This window comes from Astatotilapia calliptera, chromosome 22, assembly GCF_900246225.1.
Source record: "Astatotilapia calliptera chromosome 22, fAstCal1.2, whole genome shotgun sequence".
NCBI lineage: Eukaryota > Metazoa > Chordata > Actinopteri > Cichliformes > Cichlidae > Astatotilapia > Astatotilapia calliptera.
In genome coordinates, this window is record NC_039322.1 from 15567060 (window position 1) to 15586020 (window position 18961).

An 18961-nucleotide genomic window follows, 5' to 3' on the forward strand; every position below is an offset into this window, starting at 1 on the left:
TTGATCAGAACTGAATCTTACTGACACTCCACTCGGTTTCTTTCATAGACCGCTCAATCTTCACGAGTTTATCTCTCGTCTGGACAGAGATAAAATTAAAAACACTAAAGACACAGACACAGAACGGTTGTATCCAAAAAGAATTGGCATTTTGTTGAACAGCAGCTGCTTCCTCTGAAAACCTCACCTATAAACTTCCTCTCTCGGATGTGCTAGTGAGTTTCGGTATTTTAGGTTACTGGGACATCGGTATGTGCAATACTTGCTTGCCAAGCTTTTCATTTTCAGTTTTATTTAATTTCAAAGAATATTAAAAAGATGAGGAAAAACCCATATACACCATTGTCACTTTACCAAGGAAGGTTTCCTCAAATATGCCTGGGCTTTGGCCTTAATGTAGCAGCAATGTGATTATTATTATTATTATTATTATTATTATTATTATAATAATTATTATTATAATAATAATAATAATGCCAGCTTTCCAGAGTTTCTGCTAGGAAGATGAATCTTTTTGTCTACGCTGACCCAGCTAAGCTCAGTCACTGAAGGAGAAGGACTTTTATTTTTCACATTGTACATGTAGTGATTTGTTTCTGTTTTCTGAAGCAAATGCCACTATGCTCTGTTAAACGACTTGGAATTAAACCCTTTTTTTATATATTGTGCTTTAACAGAAAGTATTAATAAAGTTGGTTTTTTTTTTAAAAAAAAAACTGAATTGTCTGTAAATTTGTGGCACAACCATCACTGTTTCTGGCTTTTACACTTGACTGTCGACCAAGCTTAAGTATACCTGTTGTGTAATGTGCTGACTGACATTAAGAACAAGGAACTAAGCTGTAGAAACCAGCAGGCTCGGTGTTTACCCATCTAAAGGCTGATACTTCCTAAAATGTTCCCATGTGCATAATAAGACAAACCACAAGGAAAACTGCATGAAAAGCTTTGTTCATTGTTACTTTGATCCTCTGCCTTCTGGTAAATTCACCCGGTGTTTTCGTCCTTAAAGTGATGACACCCCACGGGTGCAGTTCCTCAAGTGGTCACTTGAGTTTGTTCCAAAAGTGAGCCGAATCCCCTGTAGAAGCCAGTCACTCCTTGTTTGGTGCTAATCCCAAACCAGGTCAAGTAAGGTGATAAGTTTTTTTTGGAAGATTCTCTAAGAAGTAACCAACCCTCAAAACTCAGGAGCTACTTTCAGAGAAATATAGTCATCAGATTGTCTGACTGTATTTTATATTTTGCATAATAAAGCAATGTGGATGTCCTTTAAATCCAACCAAAGTTAATGTCTGTCATGACTGAAGAACTGCAGGACCATGACTGTTCCTGAATACTTGAGCCTGCTGTGTATATTGTACAGCGAAAGATCAACCCATCATTTTCCATGTTAAGGCAGGGAGAGAGGTGAATAAAGCCGAGAGGCTTTACACTAATTAGAAATGACAGTTACCACTGGACTGCGATTAGTCTGGGAGTAAGAGTTTAAGTAGAGGAGATATTGATTAGCCTTCCTCTTCCCTCTAACGCCTCTGTCTTTCTCTGACCTTCTCGATAAAAACAGTGCTCTCTTACCCACACACACCCTCCTTCATTGCCATTAAAATACCTCCAAGGACATGATGACAGCTGGGAGAAGGAGCGCGGTGATTCCAACTCGGTGATCCGTGCAGAATTTGTGTCTTAATGCCGGTTTAAAAGCAAAACGGGTACCAGCAAATGAAACGCGACCTGAGAGTAAAGACAAAATTAAAAATCCTCTCCAGACGTGGAAAAACAGTACTGCTTTCAACCATTTCAAAAAGCGCGTTCACCTCCCTGGATAGAAGTTCTTCACAAATTATTCTCACAACTAAACTTTAACCAAAAAGAAATGAGCCTTTAGTCTCAAACTGAGCAGTGACCTGTCACTGTATACACTGAGCCTTGAATAACCTCCATGTAGGGTGAGGCTTCAAAACACGGATGCTTGAGATCAATAGCTTCTTTTTTTCCCTTGGCACACATTCTCAGTGTTCTCACGTTGCCACAAACTGGTTATGTAGCATCTGCAGCAGTAATGCTTTACTCTGACCTACAGATTTGTAGTTAAAAAAAACAGCAGTTCAGTTTAATTGCAGTAAACTGAACACTCAATTGTATTAGGTACACATTGCTGTTGAACCCCCCCCCCCCCCCCCTTTTTTTTCTTAATTGTTTGTGGCATAGATTCAACAAGGCACTCTACTGTGTTTGAGATCCGTATTGAGATGGAAGCAGACATAAGAAAATGGTCCATGCACTTTGTGGTCATAAAGGGCATGGATGTGGTCAATACACAGGCAGGCTGTGGCTTTTTGATGGTGATGGTATGAGAGAATACAGCATTACATCATCAACATAAGAACAGGCATTGTTTTTCCGGTCTTCTGTTGTTCCAGGTTTGGTAGCCTCAGCTTCCTGTTTTTACCTGTTGGGCGTGGCATGGCACCAGGTGTGGCCTTTTTCTTCAACGTTCAATATGTTGCGTGTTCAGAGTTGCTCTTCTGCATATCATGGTTAAGATGAGTGCATGGGGAGAATATGCAAACTCCACACAGGATGAGTTGAATCAGTACATTCAAACCACGGTGGTTAGCACCTTTGCCGCCGCCATGCTGCCCCTTTTTGGTCAGTTCTCTGTAAACCCCAGAGATGGCTCAGCAGTTTCCAAAACACTCACACCAACAGCCACATTCAGCATCACTTACATCACCTTTCTTCCACATATTGATGCTCTGTTTGAACTTGAGTGGAACATCTTAGTCATGTTTACATGCCTAATGTAACTGGCTGATTTATGTTAAAAAGAGGTTGAAAAAAGCACCCGATGAGTTTATTAGCAATAGCAGGGGCAAGGTGCACAGGTCTTTGTAAGCCTGACACTGTGCTAAAAAATTAATTGCAGAAAAAAACAGCCAATACCTCGAGTCATAAGCTCTTTGCAAGGTGAAACTTTTGTCACATTAAGCTAAAATATTTCTGATTCCACACAGAGGTGCATGAATTGCTTGTCGAGAAATTTCCATCAAAAAATTCAGAAGAATGGAAAGAAAAGAGTTTAGTTATTCATTGAAGACTGGGAATTTCTTTGGACGAGCCTAATCTGCTGCATATTTTTGCTCAGTCACGTTTCAATAAAACACGTGTGTCTGAGCCGAGAGCCTACAAAACTTTGATGATTCTAAAACATGAAAGTTGGTTGTTTTTAAAAAGCTCACCATTAGAACCAAAGAGCAAGTCAGTGAGATATAATGTGTAAGTGATGCTGCCTGTTGTTTTAGTCTGACTGTACTATACAGGGAGCTCATTTATATTGTGATGGTGGCCTATAAAGAGCTGCAGCAGGACTCAGAGTATGTCAAAGCAAAACTACAGCTAAGGTTGTGGATATGAATCATAATGTGCACAGAAACAGGAAATTGCTTTGCGTGTGAAACAACGCAGACATCCTGCAGTCAGTAATACATATTTCTTCTGAATTGATTTACTCCCAGGAGCGGTTTATTATAAATGATAGAATAACAGCTTTTTGATACAGATCCTTATCTAATAATTTGTGCTGCTGCCCCTCCTCTTTACTTATTGGCATAAACACTACACTTCCTCTTTGCTTCCTTTCTAACCCTGGCATCTCTGCTGGCTGAAAACGAGTACCATAAAGCAACGTTTCTCAGGAAACACCTTTGACATTTACAGCTTGGCTGCTTGGCCAGTATTTAATGGACGTGCCCAATGAGAAAGACAAACTATGACTCACTGTACCTCTGATTTTTAATTTAAAAAGAATGAAACAATTCTGAGAAATCCTTGATGCAGACCATCTCAAGTCACATAATCACGCTCCAGCAGTTATGTGGTATTCATCTTAACGGACACTGTGGTTGTGGGAATATAGAAGCGCAAAAAAACACCACAGGTTAACAAGAACTCGACTGGGTGTCAAACCATTGTCTCTGGGGAATGACGCACTTTCTGAACTTTGTTCTTCTTCTTAAACTTCTGTTTGTGTGTAAAAAAAACAAACAAACAAAAAAAGCAGAGCCTGCTGAGAAAAGACGTTATGCAGCATGTTGTTTGCGGTTCATGACAAATTTTACAGAGCTGTGCATCTTCCCTGATGGAGAAAAAATAATAAAATCTCCTTCATCCTCATCACCTTAGCTCGTCAAATAGAAAACAAATAGAATCTTTAAATTCTCATCATTTCAACTCGTGCCAGGAAAAGAACATCAAAGTTCTTCTCCAACTTCACCCTCCCTCTGCCATGTGGTCTTCACATCTGCTTGGCCCAGTGACACACTGCCGGGGGGGGAAACACTACTTCTGAACGTGCCGGAGATCTGGTTCCTTGGAAGCATCAGCTGGTAACCTAATACAGGGAGATACAGTCCAGTCTGAGTGTGTGTGTGTGTGCAAGTGCATGCCTCTGTGTTCTCTCAGAAGTTGTAAAGGGGACCAAACACCATCGCTGTGCCAAGATACACAACATTCTCCACCCAGAGGATTTAAACTTCATCATTTGCAAGCCGACTTCAGTGTGTTATAATGAAGTCTGCTGCTAACATGTGTCTTTGTGCGTATAACTGTGGCGCTTTGATGAATCATTTTAAAATCACACTGTGGAATAGGATGCCTTGCTCTTCCTGTTATTTCCAAGTTTGCAGCTGGGCAAATAAAAATTTAAAAACTCAAAAAATGTTGGTGAGATAAAATTATCTGAGGGGAATGAATATGTTTGTTGTCACTGCCTGCCAAGAGGCTCGAATGGCTAAAAATATGCATTTCACATGATAAGAAAATAAAGAACCAGATTGTTTTAATAAGCTGACTTGTTGGGTTGTTATAGGGAAACATGGTTATATACAATACAGGCATTATATACGAGTTCCACGAACAACGAGAGCTCATACAAGCATTTACATAGTGTGTGTATACCCTTGTATCTACCTGCTTCCCTTTCACCTACTTCCTACAAAAGCTCACAGCTCAAACACAGGTCGCAGCCTCCAGTTACGACTCGTGATAAGCTGATAAACGAAGAACACAGTTAAGAAAAAGCTGTTCCTTTCTTATCAGTTTTATTGCCGCGAAAGGTTTTAAAGGGCCAACACTGCTCTGCTTGTTTATCCGTACAGTACAGTGCGACGTGCACCACGGGGCTTAAAGATCAGTGGCCTTAGTATTCTCTGTAGCCTTATCTCATGTAGATTACGTTGATGTTATCAGTCACAGAGCGATAAAGCGTCGGGTCAGACTTCTGTGTATCCAGCCTCGGTCTTTTCCAAGCTCAGTAGTTTGAATGATTTTAAACTGTCGTTTCAAGATCCTTTTAGTTCAGTCTGTTTGTTGCACGTCGAGTCAAATTGATGTTACGTAACACGATCCCACGATCCGTTCAGTCAAATGAGAATGTAGAGTGCAGTAGTTTTAGGGCTGATTTGCAAAAAGTCAGCTCATTTCAATATAGAGCACAAAAAAACAAACCTATTCTTTATGGACCTTTCTTGTGTGCGGAGCCTGCTTCCAACAAAGAGAATCAGGTCATTATGTCACATGAAATCCTATATAAAAACGTCTTGCTGCGTGTCTAAAACTGCAGTTAAAGAATATGTAGGGTTCTTAAAATACCTTCACAACTCTGTCAAGTGTGATTAATCGATGTATCAGTGTTGTTCATTTGAAGAAAAAAGTTTCCAGTACATATTAACGCTGATCCACTGATTAATGAAATGTTCTGAGACGTGAGCGGAGGGTAAAAAAAACTATTTAGAAATTGTGGAAAATTCTAAAGTTGGTATGTTAGTATGTGTGATCGGTGGCTACTGAGCCTGAGAGTCAGAGGCCTTTGTCACATAAGCAAGAATGACAAAGAGAGACTGAAAGTAGTAAGAAGGGTGGGGAACAAGTTCAGTGGACGTGATCTGTTTGAGCGAGGGAGTTAATGTTAACAATTAACATGCTAACTGAGGCCTGTAGAGTTTGAGATGTAGCCATCGGGTGTTTCTGAACATAGCACCATCTGGCGTTGTGGTGAATTTGCTAGGAAATCCACCCCTGAGAGGTGGAGCATTCTGTTAACATGTACCTGAGTGCTCCATGCTGATGCTCAGTTGTTCATCAGTATATCAGACCCAGGGTAAATAGAATATTTGTTTCCCTTTTGATTATAATTCTCTTCTAATGGCAAACTAGACAAGTGAATCTGAGAAAATAAACAGTTCCTCCTATTTTTGTCAAACCATAGAAGGGTTTCCATGCGAATCTTTAGTAAACTGAACTAATCCGGGTTTACAGTGTGGTTCAGCCACACAAAAAACATCCGTAGCACAAATGTCCATGGAAACAGCATCTATAGGTCCATTACTTGATCCCAAGTCAGTCACTGAAAAATGAGTTATAGCAGGCCTACTCCACAGGACCAGAAACAGAAGGAAACAAACTTGGGCTGGCTGTCTCAGCCACACCAGACTTATTTGGACTAGTTCTCTAGACTGAGACATTTCTGTCCCTTTATTCATATCAACACAGTCAAAATGTTCATGTGAGGCTCTGGCTAGTCTGAAGTCATTTTCTTGGCAACATTATTCCTGTTCTTTGAAAGATAACAGGTCCACGTCTGAAATTGTAGTAGGGTTCAAGTAGATCATAAACATAATCCCACAGAGAACAGCCGGGAAATTCACTTCAGTTGAACATCTTTGAGAAGGCCCAGCTGAACCACGTCCTGAACCTCGTCAGAAGGTGGTTCAGAGACAGGAGTCTCAAGTCACTCAGGGTCAGTAGGATTTCTTCTACTTTTACTTCATTTCATTATTAAATGCTGCATTTCTTCCATTTGGCACAGAAGATTTTCCAAACATTTCTTGAGATTTGTGTTCTTTGTCTTTTTCTTTTTCTCTCACTTTTAAACTTGGACAGCAGAGCAACAATGTTGCTGTTCTGCTCAAGGAGAAACTCTTGCTTGTTCTCAAGCACAATCAGGTCATTCTGAATTGTTTTGATCTGCAGTTCTATCTTCGGGGATACCTGCTGTGTCTCTCTTTCCTGAATATTCTGGGGCTCCATCCGCTGGGCTATTCCTCTCTCCGCTGACTCAGGAGGTCTGTGTGATTCCTCTCTCCTGTCTCTGTCAGACACTGAATTGTTTAACATGTATTCATGTTGCGACATTTAAAAGTTTAATGCAAACAAACAAACAAAAAACTGACCAAAGACACTGACTGACTCAGTCATTTGTCTTTTTCCTTCACATGGTTCACCAGACTTCCCTTCCCTGCTTTTCTTTCTTTTTACTTTGCTGTCTAATGAAGGTGACTCCCCCTTCTTACTGCTTTCAGAAATACTGAAAGTAGTAAGAAGGGTGGGGAACAAGTCCACTGGACTTGATCTGTTTCAGCGAGGGAGTGGTCTTTATCACATGATCGGTCTGTCACATTATTGTGGAGGAATTTTGATCCACTCTTCTACACTCCACAATGTTGCTTCAGTTCATCAAAGGCCTTTACAGTTAGATGTAGCTATCAGGTGTTTTGCAGTTTTTCTGAACATAGCACCACCTGGCTGTGCTATGTCTGGATGAATTTTCTGGGAAGGCCACCCCTGAGAGGTGTAGCATTCTGCTAACACACACCTGAGTGCTCTATGCTGATGCTCAGTTGTTTATCAGTATATCAGGCCCAGGGTCAAAAGAATATTTGTTTCCCCTTTAAATAATATTTTCTCCTAAGGAAATATTAATCAAGTGAATCTGAGAAAATAAACAGACCTCACATACATTTATAAAAACAATATACAAATATTTAAACTTTAACCTTAAACAGTGACATTTCTAAACATATTTGCAAACATGCTCTTTACACCAATGTAACATTTTATTATTTAGAGATCCATTATAATATCTTTCAAAAAAGCATCTCTTCACAGCCCTCCAAAATCTGTTTCATGCATTAACGTTACTCTGGAGCTAACAGTGCTGATGAGACTTTATCTCTGCATTAGGCTGAGTAATATGAGACTGGATCTGTGAAAAAGGTCTGACTCCTTGATCCTACACAAACCTGTGCTCTAGATTTAAAAACGATGGTATCGCATGACTCAGTCTCTTTCTAAGCTCCACGACCTGCAGCAACAACATGCTGCATACATACTATTAATAACACTGATATAACATTAATAACATATAATACTCTAACATACTATTATATGTTATATGATTTTAACTCTCAAGCAACTAAGCACTAAAGTACTGAAGCATTTGTTTCAGTAGTTCAAATGTTTTTGTTCCATATGCCTGTTTCTGTCGGTAGTATTTTTGCTAATCTTATTGCATGAAATTGTTGTAACAGCTACTCTTACTTCTATTATTAATAGAAGCTTATTACTTATTATTACTTTTTAATTATATTCTTATTATTACTTCTATTTAACTATTTTCCAGACTCAAATCATCTGCACAAAATACTTAAAATCTTACATACAATATAGTTTTCATACATAATGTACGCTCACTGGAGTATACATTATGTATGTATATTAGAAAACTTTATTAGATACACCTTGCTAGTACCTGGTTAGACCTCCTTTGTAACATAGATTTAACAAGGTGTTGGAAACATTCCTGGAGATTTTGAGCCATATTGCCATGATAGCATCACACAGTTGCTGGCTGAACATGCATGATATGAATCTCCCATTACACTAAAATGTGCTCTGTTGTTGAGATGTGTTGACTGTGGAGGTCATTTGAGTACAGTTGCCGTGTTCCAGGAACCAGTTTGAGATGATTTGAACTCTGCGACATGGTGTCTTATTATGCTGGAAGCAGCTGTATGATGATGGGTACACTGTGATGGGATGGACGTGGTCAGCAACAATACTCCGGTAGACTTTGTTTAAACAATGCTCAGTTGGTACTAAGGGGCCCAAAGAAAATATTCCCCACACCTCTGCATCACCAGCAGCCTGACACAAGGAAGGATGAATCCGTGCTTTCATGTTGTTTACATCAAATTCTGACCCTACCCTCTACATGAACTGAAATCGAGGCTCATCAAAGCAAGCAACATTTCTCCAATTTTGGTGAGCATGTACAAACTGCTGGCTCACATTTCTGCTCTTAGCTGACACGAGTGACCCCCGATGTGGTCTTGTGCTGCGGATGCCCATCTGCTCTGCATTCAAAGATGCTCTTCTGCAGTTGTTCCTCTCAGTTAGAAGCAGTCTGAATTCTGCTCTGACCTCTGAGGTCAACAAGGCATTTAAATCACTCAATGGATATTTTCTCTTTTTCAGACCACTCTGTAAAATACTCAGACCAGCCTATCTGGCACCACCAACCGCGTCACATTCAAAGTCACTTTCTCACCCATTTCAATGCTCAATTTGACCTAAATGCACTGAGTTGCTGCCATGTGATTGGCTGATTAGAAATTTGCATTAACACTCAGTTGATCGGGTGTACCTAATCTTTTTTTTTTTTAATAGAGTTATACCGTAGTTAAAATTAACCTCACCTTTATCAGCTGCGATGTGAAGAGATATTTTTACTAATGCATCACTAAAAACAATTACAATTCAATTATATATTTTGCACTGGTATTATCACAAAATAAATAAAAGCTGAGAGATGATAGAAGAATGCCTCTGCATGTGAACATCAGGAAGGGACATCCTGTTCCCAGGAAAAACTTAAACAAGTGTTGTGTTGACGCTCCTCTTCTGACGTTCATATAGTATCTGTTTTCTGAAACTCTGCTGACATCTGCTGGTTTGACCGGAAACTGTAACGGGGCTCTTTATTTCCTCAGCTGCTATTTAAAAGATGCTACTGGGTTTAGTATGAATACACTGACTAATAATAATAAATATCATTAATAACATAAATATAATAAATGTAATTGATTCAGAGCGTAAGGTTGCAGGGTAAGAAATCATTATAATACATTTTTAGCATGTTGCTTATGAAAGATGATTTATTTTTATGAGACAAAATGGTTTAGGTGTAATTAGAAATTTCTAGTCAAACACAGAAACGTTGGTACTGGGTCTGTGACTCAGGGTTTTGTGTTTATTGGTTAATTTATATTCTTGGATTATTGTCATTCTTGGTTTTCTGCTTGTGTTTATTCTTAGTTCCCAGGATTTAATTTTCTGTTACTTTGCCTTCCCCGTGTTCCTCGTCTAATCACTCGTCTTCATGTTCCCTCTGTCTCCCCAGTCAGTTATGTCTCTATGTCTCAGTGTCAAGTCCACATGTTTGTTAATGTCTCTTGTCTCCTGTTTTATTTTGATAGTCCCTGTCCTGTGTGCGGTGCATTCTGCTTTGCTTCCTTTGTCTCTTTATGTCTAATTAGTCCTAGCTGTGTTTCCCTCCTGTTTCTCACTCCCTCATTACTGCCTCTGTGTGTTTTCCTTTGTTTGTTGCTAGTCTGTCAGCGCTTCTTCCCCTGAGTCAGCTCCTTGATGTTTTGTGTCTCTTGCCCCTCTCTCTTGGTTGTAAGATCTTTGTAACATTTTCCTAGTCTCCTCATGTACTCTAATTGCCTTCCTTTTTCTTTTTTTTCTTTCTTTTTTTTTTGAGGGGGGGTGGGTCCACTTATTCCCTTATTTTCTTATCCAGTTTGCTCAAATTTGTAAGGACACAATTCAAACCATGCTGAGTTTTCAGCTAATAGCTCTCTAAGAATCCCCTTGTTGTTGCTACAACTCCATGTAATGCCTGTCTGATTGTGTTAGCTTTAGCATCTTTTCTAGATTCAATTAAAGAATAAACGATGTGTTTTGTGACAGGCTGCAAGTACCAAAGTGTCTAAAGATAGAAAGATTTAAAACTGGTTCTTTGCTAACCTGTCGAGTTGTTGTTGTTCTTGTTGTTGGCTAGCCACAACACAGGCTTAAATAATTCATATAGGGTTAACAAAAAAAAGATATTCCTCTGAAAATGTTCACGTACAAGCTCTGGCCAAATGTTGACAGAAACACTTGAAACACCTTCAGAAAGGCCTTGGTAGCTATTGCTGAAGACAACTTGACAACAAGAAAGTCTGGCTCCTTGAAAGCAAAATATAAAGAAATAAGAGGTGGCTCAAGACTTTTGCACACTACCGCACATGTGTGCATATGAATCTACGTGACTGATTTAGTTTTTAGTTTTAGCTTTTGTTTGTTAGCTTGTCCTCACACTGTCTTGCCCATCGACAGCAAAGAGAGCAATGCCCCAGCTGGACACCAGGTGTGCTCTTTAGCACTGCAGCACGCGAGCCACTGCAGTGCTGCCATGTCTGTGAGTGTGTGTGTGTGTGTGTGTGTGTGTGTGTGTGCGCGCGCGTCTGCAGATGGGACAGCCCGGACCTGCTTGCCAGCTCAGCCACTGCTGCTCCTGCCATTCAGCTGAAGAGCGGCGAAGGGGGGAGGCACGCGAGGCTGGAGCGAGAAAAAAGACAGAAAGAGGGGGGAGAGAGAGTCCAGGCCCAAATAAAGACATGGGGGCCAGGACTGGGCTGGGTCCCGCTTTGCTATAAAAACGCTGGCCTCCTTGAGACTCGGGTTTGGTGGTTGGGGCTTGGGACCAGCGACCACCACAGCTGCTGCAGTCTTCCTCGGGGGAGCTACGTCTGCATACTTACCATCATCGTCCTGGTCATCATTTCTGGGGGCATTCAAGATGCCTCGAGTGGACGCAGACCTCAAGCTGGACTTTAAAGATGTCCTTTTCAGACCCAAGAGGAGCAGCCTGAAGAGCCGCTCAGAGGTCGGTCCTGTTAATTACGTCTGCTCATTACGCATAACTCACGCATTACATGTATAGTGTAATCAACCATCAGAACAGCTCTTTGGGTTAGACAGGTGTATTCTCCTGCGCATTGTGCCGCAATATCGTGTTAACTGTTTGTACATGAGGGCAGATTGATGAGGGTGGCGTTCTGGAGCTGTCTAGTTCTGATCAAATGCGAAAAATACTTTACATTTACTCCTAAATCAACAAAGATACCTCGTTGAAGGAGTAAAATGCGTCCTTGTCTTGTTTAATGTTGAGCTATCAGGTGTACACTGCCTCTGTGCTGGGCTGAAATAGTGTAACAGCGGAGTGACCTTCTTAAAGGTGACAGGAAACAGGCTGGACACAGGCATAAAAGAACATTTTGATCAGTTTGGCCTTGATCTAGTTACCTGTCATTATTATCTAAAGCAGACTAAGCAGGCCACATTGTGTCCAACATCACCATACTTGTGGTGGCACTAGATCTAAAGCAAAGAGTTTGAGCCCTCTGAGGGAGCAAGCAACATGAGACACAGGAGACTTCTCAGAAAAGTTGTTTAAAAATAGGACGGAGCGTGTTGCAGCCAACCAGAGCACATTCCACATGCCACAGAGATATCAGTATAACAGCAGCTTTAATCACATCGATTCAGGTCTCAGACACATGTGTGGCACCTGATGAATGCGGTTTGGTTATTTTGATATTTCAGATCGTAATGTGGGCAGCGGGCCGCGACTGAGACCACTGGATGATTTATTTTAAGTACATATTTTGCAGTGATGTGGTTTATTTTCAGCTTGATGGTGTTGGTGGCGGGGGTTAGTCTTTATTATGACAGGACAGACTGAGAGTAGACAGGAAGAGAAAGACAGCAGGGGGAAGACACACAGCGAATGGCCCTGCAATAGCCTTGCTGCACATGGGTCTTCTGCTCAACCTGGTGAGCTACACCAGCATCATTACTTTCTCATTATTAATGGTGAATAGAAAGGAAGTAAACTGAAAGTCCTGAGTCAGTGTGCAGCATCTGCTGATGTGCTGGAGCGAATCAATATAGACTATAGAATATCTCCCTCGTCCATGTCTTCCACCTCTTTCCTTCCTCTCACTATTATGAGGCATGACCTCATTATATGCCCACATTAAAAGTTATGGTGCATTGCGTACGGTAAGTCTGTAGCTTAAGTAGCTTTGCATAATAAATGTCTTGGTTCTAGTCAACAAAAGCATTCAGCACTAAGAGGGAGCCATTTAGAAAACTTGTTTTTAACTGTTGGCAAGGCAACTCACCGTTATGTCCCACTTTTTGACAACTATGCCGACCATCTTTACCTTCTTTTTTTCTAGGTTGAAAATTTACCAGTTAGACACATTTCTACATTTTCTACATATTAATACTGATAGTTGGTGATTAAAACCCCCAATATTCTGATATTTTGGCATTTGTTGAGCCTAATTTTTTTTTTTTTTTTGTTGGCATTTATAGCCCTTTTCCACTGGCAGCGTGTCAGAGTGCCCTCTGGTGGACAAACTATGCAATATCACTCACACCATGGTGAAGGGTGTTTCTGCTGTCTCTTCTTTAGTTTTTAAAATTTTTATTATTGGCTGTTAAATGCAGATACTGAAAGATTGGCAAATAACTATTATCAGCCAATAATATTAGCCTCAGTAAACACATTTAGATTGCTTACATTAGCTAACATTAGTAAGCTATACCAGACCAAGTAATGCTACAGTAGTAAAGCCACCAAGACTGTTGAACGATGGTTCTGGGAGAAGATTCTTGAGTAGTAACAAAGTTCAGCATTTAGATCGTTAACTGGAAAAAAGGTTTATTTTAATGATTTAATTTGAAAGAAATAATTTCCGCAAGTGACTCAAACACTTTCCTGAAAATGGTGCAGCTTGTGTGTCACATTGAGCTCAGCTCAGCACAGGCATATCCATTAGAAGCTGTCCATTAGATCTAAAACAGCGGTCCCCAACCTTTTTTGCGCCACGGACCGGTTTATGCCCGACAATATTTTCACGGACCGGCCTTTAAGGTGTCACGGATAAATACAACAAAATAAAACTAGTACCAGTACCGAAAAAAAAAGATTTATTCATAACACACGTGAAAAGACCCAGGAAAAGCGAGTTAACGATAAAAACGATAACAAAATAACGCTGAAAACTGATAAAAACCCTGAAAACCGTACATTTCACACCTGAGCCTCAACTCTCGCGGCCCGGTACCAAACGACTCACGGACCGGTCCGAGGCCCGGGGGTTGGGGACCACTGATCTAAATGATTCAGTGCACCCATGCACACTCAGGAGACGAGTATTAGCCTTCTCATATTTCCAAGAAAAATGACAAGGATAAAAAAATACTAATACATTTTAAAAAATTCCTTCCGTCCTCAGGTGGATCTTCAGAGGACCTTTACATTCCGCAACTCTAAGCAGACCTACACAGGTATCCCCATCATTGCAGCCAACATGGACACCACAGGAACATTTGAGATGGCACAAGTTCTCAGTAAAGTGAGTGAAGACAATAGTTATAAAAAAATAAATAAATTAAAAATACATTTGTTTTATTTTGTATGGTTGTGGATTCATCAGCAGGTTACTTCTGTTCAAGTTGAAGGACAATGATGGATGATAGAGAGAATGTCAGTGGCCCAGAGTATCTAAGGTATTTCTGAATCTCTCATTTTCTTCCTGTCTTCCTTTCTGTCTGACTGCTTCTTTCTTTAGCACACCCTCTTCACAGCCATTCATAAACACTACTCTGTAGAAGACTGGAAAAACTTTGCTGCTAGTCACCCAGAGTGCTTAGAGGTAAGACTTCCAGTCTTTGCTTTAACGTAGTCTGTGTGTGTGGATTCTCAGTCATCCAGGTCATCGCCTTAAGAGCTGGAAAAGAAGGAACTGGAACTTAGAGAAGTCCAGTTGCCTTCTTTTAAGCTCTTAAGACTTTTTACATGTATGTTGTCTCTCATAAGAAACTAGAAAATCTAAATAAAACACATTTTCATTCCCATAGCACGTAGCTGCTAGCTCAGGGAGCGGCAGTGCAGATCTGGAGAAGCTGTGTGCCATCCTGGAAGCCGTCCCTGCCCTCAAGTACATTTGCCTGGACGTGGCCAATGGCTACTCTGAGTACTTTGTGGAGTTTGTCAAGAAAGTCAGAGAAAAGTTCCCCAAACACACCATCATGGTAGGAAAGACAGTGCCTCACGTTGGCTGGCAGTTTGTCTCCTGGTGGATTATGGGATATTTAAGACTGTGTGCTGGTTTTGCAGGCTGGCAACGTGGTAACAGGAGAGATGGTGGAGGAACTCATCCTGTCTGGGGCTGACATCATCAAAGTGGGCATCGGGCCAGGTGAGTGGGTACAAAGGTCTCTTAACACAAAGCTGCACGGTCCTCAAACACAGAGACCAGCAGTGAGGCATGCAAACACAGATGAGACATAAGACAGAGACGTACAGCATTTTAAACCAAGTATAGCGGTCATGTTACACGCCATTAAGTTACTGACTCATTGCATGACTAATGTAGCCACTCTAACGTTGCTGTGGAGACATGAAAAATGTGGTTTTACTGGTACGATTACAGCAGACTAATGTTTGGGATCATTGTCATGCTGACAAATTAAGCCGTCGCCAATCGGACACTTTCCAGATGGTATTGCATGGTTTGTTTGTTTAATCAGGATTCCCATTCCCAGCCTCAGACTTATCTGTCCTTCCTGGGTTTACTTGCAAACTCAGTCCAACAACAACACGACATAAAAATGAAAGAAGCTGTTTTTTTTTTTCCTAACACAGATAGCACTGAGTTTCATAGAGCGAATATAAAAATGGCAAAAATAATAAGATGAAGCTGCTTGTTTTCTAACGGGTGCGCCTATGAATCACAATCATTACTAAGCAGCTGAATACTAAAGAAAATTCCATCAATTTTGGAGATTCCCAACGGCAGTGGCTGAAACACAGCCCCAAACCAAGACGCTGTGTGTAAAAATGGCACTACTGTTGTGCTTGTTTGTTTTTTGCACTGCACACCATGCCAACATTTGGCAAATTTTTAGCTATTAACTCCTTGCGAATCACCTTGATGGTGCAAAACTCCTATTTTATGCTTGTCAAAATGTGTTGTTACCAAAAATGGTGCCTTTTTTGTGACAGCCTGCTAGTAAAAATGTGCCTTAAGATACAATTTTATGTGCAGACACAACACTTGACATGGGTGCCTTTATTGTGCTTTTATGGTTCACAGGTCAGTGTCACATGATGTAACAAACAAAAACACTCCTTAAAAAGTCAGGTGCATGATTGGACTAAAAGCCAATCATGCACCTGAGTAGTCACCTGACTTGAACAGATTAAAAAAGACGGCAGGTTCCTGTAGTTACAACAGCAGCAATCAGCACAGACAGAGAGAGAGATAAAGATGTGGTTCTCTAATGTGTGCTCTGACTGTTGCAGGTTCTGTGTGCACAACAAGGATCAAGACAGGAGTGGGTTACCCACAGCTCAGTGCTGTTATAGAGTGTGCAGACTCCGCTCATGGACTCAAAGGTCACATTATCTCTGTAAGGCCACAATATAATTTTTTTTAAATAAAAATAATGAAGTCAAACAGTAATTAAAGTAAATATTGGCAATTTCTGCAACAGTAGGAAAGCTGTCTGCAGAATATGCTGCAAATATGCAAGAGGCTGAAATGAAAATGATACAAAGCAGAGTGCAATGATGTGGTTTTCATGTAGATACTGAAAATGCATCAAAGAGATTTCCATTTTAAATTGTGTTGTACTTGGAGGACAGGGTGGCAAACAGTGAGCAACAGAAGAGCATTTATTGCTTGAAAGACCAGGTTTTTTCTCGTCAGTTCAGCAGGTGTAACACACTGTAAACATGTGCAAAAACCAAAAAACATGTGCGATTATGCATCACTAGATTTGTTCATGCATGTTACTGAAGGTTTCCAGCCAATAGGGGGAGCAGTTTAGTCCTAAAATTAAACATTAAACCTGCTTCTCTGACCTAATGTGAACCAGTAAACTGACATGTGTTTAACTTCTGTTAAGGATGGTGGCTGCAGTTGCCCTGGAGATGTAGCTAAGGCCTTTGGTGAGTAACCAACCCCACGCTGTAAGAAATGCCCCAGTTAAATTACAGTGAAGTAGTGGCAAATCTATTTCCCAGATTACTTTTGTATGTATATACAGCTTACCTGCTGTAATCTACAAAAAACATATCTTGAGGTAAAAACATTTACATAATGGTGTCACATACAATTGTGATTATACTGTTTTTTTTTTTAGTCTTTTACGATATAATCTCCATGACTTCATGCCCTTGTCCAAATTCCCTGACTTCAGCTTCGTGTGCTTCCCCATTCTTCACACTGCATGGCTACGGGAATGCTGTGGTCAACAGTGCGCTGTGTTTGTCTCTTCAAACTTGCTGTGTTGTTCTATACATCTTACCTCTGTGCCTACTCTGGCTGTGCCTCTGCTCCTCAGGTGCCGGTGCTGACTTTGTAATGATGGGAGGAATGCTCGCAGGCCACGACCAGTGCTCCGGGGAGGTCATTGAGAAAAATGGCAAGAAGTACAAACTATTTTACGGCATGAGCTCCGACACAGCCATGAAGAAATACACTGGGGGAGTTGCCGAGTATAGGTGAGATAGTGATACCCTGAGACTCGCAGCAACACCTGTGAGTCATTCATTTTGGCTTCATCTGTGTTGCTATGGGAATTCCTTTTTTTTTTTGATTGCTTACAGTAACAGTGTATTATTATAGACACACTTTAATCACTCAGGTGTTTGCAACATTTTTTTTCTTATTGAATCCATTTCATACTTTGATGATTCATAACACAGACAAAAGAATTCTAGAACTCCAAAAGTTGCCTTTATAAAAAAAAGATGAGCCCATTTTAAACTTTCATGCTCTGGTCTTGTACTAGAATAGATGAGCAGATATTTTACCAAAGAAAGGTTTCTAAAGTCCACCTTCTCACCTCTTTCCTTGGCTCCCAGGGCATCAGAGGGGAGGACGGTCGAGGTTCCCTACAAAGGAGATGTGGAAAATACCATCCGGGATGTGCTGGGGGGCCTGCGCTCCACCTGCACCTATGTGGGTGCCGCCAAACTCAAAGAGCTGAGCCGCAGAACCACCTTTATCCGTGTCACACAGCAGTCTAGCTATATGTTCACTTAAGGGGGTGGTACTACTTTCTCCCAGTAGCAGCAGGACCACATACAGACCTACACCTCACTTCACCACGCACCTGTTTCTCTCAGGATATCTGCTGTCCGAAAGCTTTCAACTCCTTCGGGCTGCAATTAAACCAACTCAAAAATTTGACTTGAATTACCCAGATGGATAACAACAATCTACTCTCTTTAATCTCACAGTGAGTGTGTTTCTATGCTTGCAGAAACCAATAAAGTACTGTTGTAATTTATGCAGACATTGTTTTTGAATGGGAATGTGCAAATACGCTTCACCTGCTACCTTTCAGTTTTGGGAAACGGCAGTGAAACTACTACAGTAGAGATTTTTCAGAAACTTGTATATAAAGTTGTTACTGGAGGATATTTCAACATTAACAACATGTCAAGAGCAAGCAAGAATATGAGATTTGTAAAACACACTCAGCAGGAACGTGTTGGTATTAGTGGGAAGATCAATGATTTTGCTGAAGTGTATCCTAAAATGAATGTGCAAGTTGATATGCGAGATTAAGAGACTCCGGCCTTTAATTGTCAAGGCAGAAATTGTGTTGCAATAAACTGCATGGAGAACCTTGTGCTGGTTTCCTCAGTGGTGTTGGTCTTTCAGTTTGAACTGAGTTGGGACGCTTTCATAATGAGAATGAAGTCTTCACAGTTTGTGCATTTCAAGTATTTGGTATATTTACGTAAAAATGTGTCCCTCATTTTAAATCATGCAAGTCTAGAGATTTGTGCCTTTTACTGCATTGTAAAGTAACGTAACGATGCCATTAAACGCAGGAAATGAAAACCTACACTATGTAATGCATACTGTGATAACTAACAGTATTACATTGTTTATTGCAGTCAAGACAGAAAATGGAAGTCATTAATCAGTGAATGATTAACATAATTCCTCTTTCTGGACAATAAACTGTAACTAGAAGCTTT

General features: G+C 40.6%; 1 protein-coding gene across 1 annotated transcript; it reads left to right on the forward strand.

Moving 5' to 3' along the window:
• Nucleotides 1–11376: 11376 nt before the first annotated feature.
• Nucleotides 11377–18961, forward strand: gmpr (guanosine monophosphate reductase). The gene is made up of 9 exons (XM_026156315.1): nt 11377–11773; nt 14196–14315; nt 14532–14615; nt 14821–14994; nt 15080–15161; nt 16268–16374; nt 16873–16915; nt 17311–17470; nt 17834–18961. The coding sequence occupies exons 1-9, from the start codon at nt 11687–11689 to the stop codon at nt 18012–18014; spliced, it is 1038 nt and encodes a 345-aa protein (XP_026012100.1). The 5' UTR covers nt 11377–11686; the 3' UTR covers nt 18015–18961.